This window comes from Corvus moneduloides, chromosome 6 (genome assembly GCF_009650955.1).
Source record: "Corvus moneduloides isolate bCorMon1 chromosome 6, bCorMon1.pri, whole genome shotgun sequence".
NCBI lineage: Eukaryota > Metazoa > Chordata > Aves > Passeriformes > Corvidae > Corvus > Corvus moneduloides.
Window position 1 is genome coordinate 53311565 of NC_045481.1, and position 10466 is coordinate 53322030.

Below are 10466 nucleotides of genomic sequence, written 5' to 3' on the forward strand. Positions count from 1 at the left end.
AGCCTCAGCCCTTCAATCCAGCCTGTCCAGCTTCCTCTGCAGAGCCTTCCTGCTCTCCACAATCCACACAAGCACCCAACTTGCACTGTGGATTACAGGGGTCTGCTGTGCTCCCCATCCCCACCTACCACCTGCCCTCAGCAAAATCAATGAGACAGCACTTCCCAAACTGCTACAATTTATTGGACAATGGTCAAAGGAACTGTACATCTGTAAAAAAAACAAAAAAACAAAAAAAAACCCCAAGAGCTGGGTGCAGCACTGTGTGCCTCACGTGTTGGAGGCCGTTTTCCTCCGTTTCAGCCGTGAGCGCCAGTCCTCTGGCAGTGCCTCGAAGTTGGCGTTCCTCTCGGCCATGCCACTGCAGGGATAAAGTGGGATGTCAGCACCCAGCTGGCCCTCCCATGGATCCCCCGCCTTTACAAGGGACCAGGAAATGTCCAGGTGCCAGCCCCCAGGGTCTGTACCTCATCAGCTGCTGCTGCTTCCACTCCTCAATGCGCCGCTGCGCTGTGGTCTCCCGGTCCTCCTCGCTGGAGCTAGAATTCTCCTCCTCATCCAGCTCCCGCTGGATACTCTGCCACTTCTTCACCAAAGATGGCATCTTCGTCTTGCCCTTCTTGCCCTGTGCCACAAAAGAACAGTGGTGAGTGCGGCTGGAAAAGGAGGAAGGGAGGAACAAGTGCCGGTGAGGGACCACCCGTCTGGCCTACCTTGTCCTTGCGCCCCTTCCTTGGCTTCTCCTTCTCTGGTGGCGGCGGCGCCTTGGGGGTGGGTGGTGGGGGCGTCTGTGGGGGTGGTGGCGGTGGCGGCTGCTCGGCCACAGTGCCCGCGGGGGGCAGGGCTCCCCGTGCCGGCGCTGGCTGCGCGGTGGCCGTGGCGGCCAGGCTGACGGGCGCAGCACACTCCGAGTATCCCATCACAGGTGCAGCAGGTCCCGTCACACCCAGGTAGCCGGACTGCAGCCCCAGCGCTGTGGGCTGAGGGCCAGCATGGCCCGGAGCCATGCGGAGGTTGGGGCGTCCCTGGATCTCACTCTGGAGGCGCTGGCGTGGCCTCAGGGAGGCCAAGGGCATGGCTGATGGCTGGTACTTGCCCGTGGCCATCAGGGGCTGGCTGTAGATGACGGGGCAGCTTCCAATGGTGGCCGTGCGCTGCATCAGCCCTGGGCTCATCTCCACAGCTTTCCTCTTCTGCGGCTTGGCCGAGAGCAGTGGAACTGGGCCCGGATCGACAGCGGCCTGGAAGGGAGTGCCAAGGTGAGTGCTGAGCCAGGAGCACCGTTACACACCTGTTTCCCAGATTCTCACACTCTGGAATCAGCAGAGACCTGGCTTCCCTGCTCACCTGGCTGCTGCTGGCAGTGGGGCGCACCAGGGACTTCAGGGGAGCATCTTCCTCTGTTCCTGGGGCAGGTGGTTCCTCGCCCCCCTCATCTTCCATCTCCACTTCCTGGATCTCCCCATCTTCTCCAGGCGGTGGGGGCGGCGGGGGAGGTGGCGGGGGCGAGTCTGGGGGGGGTGGAGGCGGCGGAGGCATTTCCAAAGGCAAGGGAGGTTGGAGGACCGGGACGGAGGACTGAAGCAGAGTCCAAAATGGAGTGAGCGGCATGAGAGACGTAGCAGGAACTTGGCCTGAGAAGGATTCTTTACAAAGGGAGCCTGAAGAATACACATTGACATGGGCTTGAACACCCCAGTCCATGCTGCCTGCTCCTGCCTGTGGTCCTGCTTAGAGGCACTGCCACCATGGACTGCCCTGCTCCCCGCCGCCCGCTTTGGGGCCAGGACCCCCCAGTGCCAGCTGGGCGTACCTGTAGGGCGCTCGGCGGGCTCCTCGGTGCGCTCTCCTTTGTCTTTGGGAGGTGGCTTTGGAGGACCGTCGGGTTTTCTGTCGGCGCTTCGCTGTCCCTCCTCCTCATCCTCCCCGTCGGGAAACTCCCATTGCGACTCTCCTGAGCGCTCGTTAACATAGAAATAGCGTCTATGCTCCCTAGATCACAAGAAAGAGAAGGAGGCTTCAGCTTCCCTTCTCCGCCCCCGACACTCCGAGGCGGGCCTGCCCACGACAGCAGTGCGCTCTCGCAGGGGAGACCCTCGTGCAGCGGGGCTGCCACTCTCCCACACACAACAAACAACTTTGAGGACAGAGGCAGGAGAGGCCCGAGCCGACGCGCTCAAAGCTATTTGCTATCGCTGGCTGCGGGAATGTCGCCCTGAGCCCCCCACTCCGAGGGAGGGGAGGGCCGGGAACGCCGGCGACGTCTTGCTAACATCGGGACTTTCAGCATGGCCTTGGCCGAAAGTCGCCCTCCGAGAAGAGGCACCAGGGAACAGCCCAATGGAGGGAAGCGGCTGCCCCCCTACCCCGTGGTGCGCAGAGTTTTTTATGATACTCTTGGTGTCAAACACACAGTGAATGCTAGAGAGAGGGAGCGGATCTGGGAGCTGAAAAACAAAAGAGCAAAGATTTCAAACAAAGGAAAATTAATCAAGAAAGCCAAATAGACAAAGAAATGTTTGGGTCTGACCTGCTGGCAGGAGACAGAAATCTTGTTCTTCATTCCGTCGGTGAGTTGAAGTTTGTCCTTTGGAAGAGCTGTTGGTCAGAAGAGTTGATCCAGAGATCCTGCAAAGTTCACAGAGCTCTCGCATGCGCGACCCCCCAGGCCCGCCCTCCACAGCGCTGGACACTCGCGAGAGGGACAACCAGCTCTGTCCGTCAAGGAATCGGCTCCGTCGCAAAGCACTAGGCACTCCGTTTGGATCCTCCAGTTTGGTGGCCGGCCCAAACTCTGCGAGTGCCGGACGTTTCTCTGCCTGCCCAGCACTAACAGAAGCCGCTCTCAGTCTGCCAGAGGGACGGCGCCAGCGTCGTCGGGTGGTTGATGGTCACAAATCATGTCTGAGATGTCAGAGATGAAAGGTGAGAAAGGAGGAGAGCGCGTACCTGTCCCAGTGGCAGGACCAGCCTTTAGGGGTGGCGTTTATTTCGTATTGTTTAAGCTGTTCGGCTGCGTCTTGGAGTTTGCGTTTGAGGTAGTTTCCATTGAGAGCACCTTCTCGCCAGTCTGCAATGCGGGTCTAGAGGGCAAGAACCGGGGGAAGCCGGTGAGGTGGGCTGCCAGCAGCCCCGGGGGGGATGGGACTCGAGGATCGGGAGGCTCCCTTCCGGCACGGGACGCGGGGGGGCCAGGAGGAGGACACCCCACCTCCGCGCCAAGCCACGCTCTCCCCCCGCCGAGGAAGGGAGGGCCCTGCGCAGCGAGGCGCCACAAGGCTCACGCAGCACCGGCGCTCGGACGGCGGATTGCATCCGATCCGCTCCGGAACACAAGGCTGGAGCAAGGGGCGAAGGCTCGGTTACCTCTGTCTGCAACAGCAACATGTGGAAGTTGGAGATAGATTGTCTGTTGATGCCCAGGAACTCCAATTTACTAGTCAGAGTATTTGCCAGCTCTCCAATCTGAAACTGCCAGGAGAAAGGGCAGAGTCAAGAGCCACCCTCTGGGAGCAGCATCGGGCGGCTGCAGCCCCACGGCTCTTGGGAAACACCGCTCAGGACCACCCAAGGCCCCTCAGCCTGGCGGGACTGGGAGGTGCCGCCCTGGCCCTGTGTGCCTGTCACCCCCTCTGTTAAGTCCTGCTACATCCTGCACCCCAGGGACAGGGCAGTGTGGGTGGCTGGGTGACAGCTCCTCCACAGACTGCGCTCAACTCTGTGTGGAAGGACAGCACGGGCTTGGATTGCTCCAGTACTTTGGAGTTACAGCTCCACCGCCACGGCAGGTATCTAACGTTTCCAAAATAAATGGGCCAGGATGTAATTCCAGGTTCTGTAAATAATCACTTCCCAGAGGAACTAGCTGGAAAGCACCAGAAAGAGATAACAGCTCTGGATTTACTCCAGAGCAGAGGCAGCAGCTACATCAAAACTCAGGTCAGCCCATGGTGACCACAGCTACTCAACGCCAGCATCCCATGGGAGTGAAACCTCCAGTCTGGGGACACAGGGATCCGTGTGTCCATCCCCCTGAAGGGGGGCACTGCATGGAAGCAGCCACAAGCCAGAAAGGAATCAGGAGCAGGAACAGGGATGCCTGCAAGTGGCATCACCACTGCTTTAAGGAGGGCTCTAAAAATGTCTATTTTTAGCTTCACTCCTCAGAAGAGGCTTTGGAATGTCCACCAAAGCCACCAAGGCAGCATCTGTCTCCAGAGAGGGGAAGGGCCAGACAAACAAGCCCTAGAGAAGCATAAGGCAGGCATATGAATTCCCATGTTAACATGGCTCTGGAGAAGCCAGGGAACATCCCGAAACAGAGGGTGACTTGGCAGTGGTGGCCTCGGCGCAGCTCCTGTAACCAGAGAGATCCCAACCCGATGAGCAAATGGTACCGGTTACCCAGGAAGCCGGCATTCCTCCAACAGCTCTAAGGGAATCCTGCATGGAAAAGCACCACACGGTCCGTCACAGCGCCCACTAGGACCGGAAGGAGGGGGGACAGCACAGGGGACCAGCGAGTCCAGTCCTGCCACAGGCTTCTCTTCTTTTAATTTAAATTAATTCATTTAAAAATCAGGTCTCAAATGGATGCTGCACTGAGGGAGGCTCAGTTTTGGTCTGAGAATGTCACATCTCCAAATCCTTTAAGGAGTTGTTTTATGGGAGAGATGTGGGATTTTTCACAAGGACAGCACCAAAGCCCTTCCCTTTCACAGCAGAAAAATTATTTAAGTGGTGGGAAATGAGGACAGGGATGGGCAACTCTCACTGCAGGTTCCACCGGGCTCCACCACGAGCTGGCAATTCCCCATCTGCCACAGGGAGGTGATGACATTTCCCAACGTCACAGAAATACTCCAGAGCCAAATTTTATGCTGCAGGAGATCTCAGGGTAACAAGTGACATGAGGACTGAAGAACAAATGGGAAAGATCTCCCCTACTGCTCTGTCACACTGCCCTAGAGCCTGGAGCTCTGCTATAGATCAGGGAATTGATCCAGTGCAGCCAAAGGAGCAAACCAAGGCTCAGAGAAGAGCTATCAGCAGGATGCTGCAGAAATCCCCAGGGCTTCCCCAGCTTGCATCTAAAAGTAATGCCGGGCAAAGGGCAGAGCGGTACCGTCAGCCTCAAGAAACGGAGAGAATACGGACGAGGTGTCTTCAGCCTGGAAACGGGACGACTGACCGGGTCAGAGACTGGAATATCGTTATTGGTGAAAACAAAGTCAAGATCAAACTGGTTGTTCTCTGTCACAACACCACCCAGGGCTCAGTCTTTGCCCCCCCGCACCCTCCTTTCATCCAAGCTTTTGCTGCTGAATCCTACTGGAGACAGGATATTGTCCCAGTCCTGCATGGCCCTTCCTTCTCAAGCTGTTCCCATAGCCACACCGGGATCTGAGCTTTAAAAGCATCAGGTGGGCCAAATCCAGAGCCCAAAGCTCTGGTGTTCCCAGGGAAGACGTGGCTGGGGGAGCCAGTGTGTCCCTTGTCCCTGCTGGCAGCTGGAGCACCCATCACATCCCTCATCTCATGGACATGCACCTCTGCCTCTCCATACCTTTAGATCTTGATCCTCCTCTTCCATTTTTGGAGCCCCTTGTGATTTTGCTTTTTCCTGGGGCTCCTCAGATTCTGCCTCTTTGTCTGAGCTTGGATCGGTTGCTTCTGTGCTTGGGGCTGCAGAAGAAGGAAGGACAGGTCAGCCCTTGTCCCACCACCACCCTGGCAGTGCCAGCAGCTGGCTGGACACTGTGCCTGGAGCCAAAGCCAACGTGGTAAACAGTGGGAAAAGAGCTAGGACCCACCAGAGCCAGTAACAAGAGCCTGAAATTAAAAAGGAGAGCTGGTCACTGCTCTTTGTTTTGGATCCTTCCAGAAGGATAACATGGGATGGGGAGGATTGGAGCTGCTACAGTGCAAAGCAGCAATGAGGCAAGACCTGTAATATCAGGCATAAGGGAAGCAGGAAGAGACTAACCCCCAAAATCTGTCAATAACAGGTACTAGGGATTAAGTTAATTACCAAAGACTAAAGAGGTCCCCGAAAGCTGCCAAGATCAGAAGGTTTTGCCTCCAGATGATTAATTCACTATCAAAGCAACCAATTCCAAGGAGGGAAGTTTGTGACTGAATCCCACAGCCTTCTGGGGGAAGAAACCCCAATTCCCAGCATGTCCTGGCACTGGAAGCAGTGGGATGCTCAATTTAAACTGGTTATTTTGGAGTGACAGCTCGCTGTTCCCCAGGTTAAGGTGGAAACTGGTGCTGCTGGGAAGAGCTCGCTTCGGGGTTATTTGGAAAGCCCTCTGGCAAAACCATTCATTTTTCTATGCAAAAATGACATCACTGATTCAATGTCAGAGCTGTCACCCAGCTCATGCCCCTACTTGAAGCAGAGGCGCCTCAGGGCCACAAGAACCCTGGGATAGGGCAGGCACCGACTCCCACTCCAGCAGGACACAGCCTGCTCCAGGCACTTTTGTACCATTTTTCCTTGGAAAAAAGCAGTTTCATTCAGCTTTCTGTGCTGCAGGCAAACAAATCTTGTGCTGGGAAGGGACTGGCACATCCAGAGGAAAACAGATTTAGGTGGGACCTTCTTGCTCCCCACAATGCCCTGAGAGTGGAGTCAGGCTCTGCTCCCAGGGAACAAGAGACAGGACAAGAAGAAACAGCCTTAAGTTGTGCCAGGGGAGGTTTAAGTTGGATATTGAGAAAAATTTCTTAACAGAAAGGGCTGTCCAGCCCTGGCACAGGCTGCCCAGAGCTGTGGTGGAGTACCCATCCCTGGAGGGATTTAAAAGCCACATGGATGTGTCACTTGGGGACATATATGTTAGTGGTGGCCTTGGCAGTGCTGAGGGAACAGCTGGACTCCACGACCTCAGAGGGCATTTCCAACCTGAATGATTCCACGATTCTACAACCTGGGAGTCCCAGAGCTGCTGGGCAGAGAGTGTTCCTTAAAATTCTATGGCTGCTGCATTTTGGGAAGCACAGCTCTGGGGGGGTCCAACAGGAACACAAGGGGCAGTTGTGTATGACTGATACGTCCACACACACCCAGAGCTGACCCCGCCCCATAGGAACTGGAGCTGCCTTGCCACAAGGGCTGGAGTTACATTACCTACACACTGAGTGTGGGGCCCTGGAGTGGCTCCAGGGACACTTTGGCTGTCTGGAATTTGACACCAGGCACCTCAAAAACTGAAGTTTAGAAGTGGAAGGTGACAGTTCCCGGTGTGCTGCAGGCTGGGTTTGTGATGTTGGGAGGAATGGGAAGGCAATGGCATGTGAGGCAGCTGTTATCTGCATCCCTTCTCCCAAGGAACCACTGAATAGGGCACTCTCCTCCTTATGTGGGTAATTAGGATAGAGAAACCGTGGCAGAGGAGCAGCTTATCCCAGTGAGGCTGGGCTGTGACACAGGCACCCCTGAGCCTGTCCCCACCCGGCACACGTACCTCACGGCCCTTCCCGGCTCCGCTCTGTGGGTCTTCAGGGAAAGGAGACCCCCTGCTCCTCCCTCCGAAGGGAGCCTTTCCAATTACCTGCTTCTCCTGCTTCCGGGCTCTCCCGGCCCGTTTTGCTGGAGCCTCGACTGGCGGACTCGGGGCTGGCAGCTCCCACAAACAGTTTCCATTTCCCTCGCTTGGAGGCCAGCCTGCGGGATGCATCCTGCGAGGCCGACTGGCTCCCATCGGAGAGCGGGCTGGAGCCTGAAACGCTGCCATCGCCTTCCTCCAAGGCACGCAGCTCTGCCTGCCAAGACATGACATCCCAGTTTATTCCCAGCAATGCTGTGGCTGCATGTGTGGCCCTGTTTCCAGGACAAACGTCTCCCCTTACTTTTTTCCTCTCCAGCACCATCTCCAGCTCGAGCGTGTCCTGCTCCTCCTCCTCCTCTGCGCTCTCCCCCGACTGCACCACGCTGCACAGATCTTCCTGCCCTGTGTCTTCCAGGGGGTCCCTGCTGGGCTCTGGCTCTTCAGGGGCAGCTGGTGCCTCTTCCACTTTTGCCTCCTCTTCCAGAGGTGGCTCAACCTCCTCTTTGCAGATCACTTTCCTCCTCCAGCGCTCCTCTTCCTCCTTCACCACATCAGGCAGGAGCGGGGCCAGGAGGGCCACAGCCACTCCCTTCCTCTCTTCCTCGCTGTTGGAGAGGGCCTGCACTCCTTCGTTCACTTCCTGTGGGATGAGCTCTGTATGAGCTTTCTGGCAGCTGCCAGGGAAAGAGCCCATGCTGCCACACCCTTCCTAGGGCTGCAAGTGGAGCAGAGCATCCCACCTGCTTCCAAGGAAGCCCAAGGACATGCCTGCAATCCCCATGGCAGCCAGAACACACATGACTGACCTTCTTCACCTCCCGTTTGCCAAGGCCAGTCCCACGGCCAGTGCTGCCAGGGGTCCCCTTCTCCTGAGGGAATGGCTCTGTGGCCGCCATGAAGCTGCCATTGGTGCCTGCCACGGTGCTGCTGAGGAAGAGGAGCGGGAATGAAGGGCAGGATTGGAACAACATCTCACAAGGCAACAACCTGAAGGTCTCTCCCACCTGTGCTGGTAGTGCTGCAGGCCCTGGACCTGCGTCGCCAAGTACTGTGGCAGCTCCCAGGTCACCTCGTTGCTCTGGGTGTTCCAATAGTAGTAGCAGCCGGTGTTCTCATCCCACACCTCCTGCCAGTCACCCATCTCCAGCTCTCCCACTGCCGGGGAAACGACAGCCCGTTACTCCCTCTCCCTGGTGACACCCCTTTGTCAGCACCTCCTCTGGAGACAGGAATGGCCTCACCTCCGGCCAGCGAGCACTGGGTGTCGTACTGCCATTCCGGGGCTGGCGCCGAGCCCATGCCATTGGCTGTGCCCGAGGATGAGCCTGTGCCTGAATCCTTCGGCTCCGGGCGGGGAGGCATAGGGGGTGGCACAGAGGAGGAGGAAGAGGAGGCAGCAGTGGGCTCAGCGGGCTGTGGAGGGGCTGTGATGGCATCGATCTCCTGTAAAAACAGCATCCCACCATGAGCTTCAAATCCCAAGCCAAATCAAAGCACTTACTGGATGTAGACAATGTCTTGGACCATGAAAATCCCTCCCTCCCCTTGCCCTTGCCAGAGTGGCACTCACAGCCAGGAAGTTTGCCAGGGTGCTGTCGATGTCAGTAGAATTGCTGCCATTGGCATCAGTGGAACGGGCCGGCTTCTCTGGGGTCTCGCCCTCCTCATCATCGCTGTCGGCATAGGCACCCAGCAGGCACAAACCTCCTGGAGAAGGGAGAGTGAACCCTCAGGGGAATTCTGTTGTCACAGGGCATTGGATCCGACCCCCCCACCCTCCACTCCAGTGGTGCCACTGTCCTCCCAGGGGGAACAGCCCCTGTATACGTGCCAGGGTCAGCTTGGGAGAAATCAGTACAAGAAAGAGTAAGAAAATGCATTTAAAGATGAGCAATCGTCTCTTGGGAAATAACAGCACAATTAAAATAATTAAAATGGAAACAACTCCAGCCCCAAAGTGAATTACTTAGGAAAGCATTAACTCTCTTCCCTTAAAAATAATAGTTAAAAGTGGATAATTACCCTGTGTTAAAAATAGGCGGTTATGGAGAGGAAAACAAACACAGTCCCACCAAAACCCTTTCGTTTAGGACAAAACCCACCACTCTTAGAACCACAAAACCCACACTCAGCACCTCCAAAAACTATTTGGAACCTCACAGCCCACCACTTTTAGGACCAGAACTACCTCATATTTAGGACCAATACCCCATATATATGACCAAAAAAACACACAAAGGACCAAACTCCTACATTTGGGTCACGTTTTAGACCCAAAAAATGATATCTGAGAATCAACCCTCCAAATTTCAGACAAAAACCCCCATTTAGAACCAGAACTCCCCTATTTTTTTATCATTATTGTGCATCGGGGGGCGCTCCACCACTAAATCCTGAGAATCTCCCCGTAGATTTTAGGGGGGATGTAATCCCGCGTCTCACCCCAGGGCGCTCCCTTACCTGTGGCCTTGACCGCGGCGGGAGCGGGAGGCGGCGGATTGGGCGGGTTGCGGAGCGGCTCCGCCACCGTCTCGGGCTCATCTGCGGGACAGAAGCGTCAATTACGGCGGGCTCAGGCTGGTGGGATCGGGGGGGAGGGCGGATCAGGGTCCCCGGTCCCGCTAGGCCGCGCTAGGCCGCACTAGGCCGCGCCCCGCCAACAAAGCGCCCCCCGCTTCCACCCGCCTTCGTCGCCTTACCCGGTTCGGAGCCCGAGTCGCGCCCCTCGCCCGCGGGTCCCGCCGCCTCGTCGCGGCGCGGCGCGGGCGGGGAGAGCTGCAGGATGGGCCGGCGCCCGGGCGCGGCCCGCGCCTTCTTCCCCATGGCGGCGGCTGCGCCTCAGGGCTGTGGCCGCGCGCGCCGCGCGCAGGGGGCGGGGCGATGACGCCACCGGGGCGGGGCCTGCGCGAG

General features: G+C 57.1%; 1 protein-coding gene across 4 annotated transcripts; it reads right to left on the reverse strand.

Moving 5' to 3' along the window:
- Window positions 1–161: 161 nt before the first annotated feature.
- Window positions 162–10394, reverse strand: FNBP4 (formin binding protein 4). Of its 4 annotated transcripts, none has more exons than XM_032110697.1 (17): window positions 10256–10394; window positions 10017–10097; window positions 9127–9263; window positions 8798–8999; window positions 8561–8711; window positions 8363–8480; window positions 7858–8196; window positions 7560–7770; window positions 5567–5685; window positions 3367–3471; window positions 2950–3083; window positions 2531–2628; window positions 1814–1992; window positions 1348–1578; window positions 714–1241; window positions 468–625; window positions 162–361 (listed from the first exon to the last, which is right to left on the reverse strand). In XM_032110697.1, the coding sequence occupies exons 1-17, from the start codon at window positions 10377–10379 to the stop codon at window positions 271–273; spliced, it is 3006 nt and encodes a 1001-aa protein (XP_031966588.1). In that variant the 5' UTR covers window positions 10380–10394; the 3' UTR covers window positions 162–270. The 4 variants fall into 4 exon arrangements, with proteins under 4 accessions (XP_031966588.1, XP_031966587.1, XP_031966590.1 ...); XM_032110696.1 differs by having other exon boundaries at window positions 8363–8483; XM_032110699.1 differs by lacking the exon at window positions 2531–2628 and having other exon boundaries at window positions 1348–1661.
- Between the last annotated feature and the right edge of the window lie 72 nt (window positions 10395–10466).

Excerpts from the sequence above, each read along its gene's own strand:
- FNBP4 (XM_032110696.1), bottom strand. The coding sequence starts at position 10,379 with ATGGGGAAGAAGGCGCGGGCCGCGCCCGGGCGCCGGCCCATCCTGCAG. Across the intron at positions 8,484-8,560 it reads CTGCAGCACTACCAGCACAG|CAGCACCGTGGCAGGCACCA; the intron begins GTGGGAGAGACC and ends CCTCTTCCTCAG. Across the intron at positions 1,579-1,813 it reads GCCCGCCGAGCGCCCTACAG|TCCTCCGTCCCGGTCCTCCA; the intron begins GTACGCCCAGCT and ends ACTCTGCTTCAG.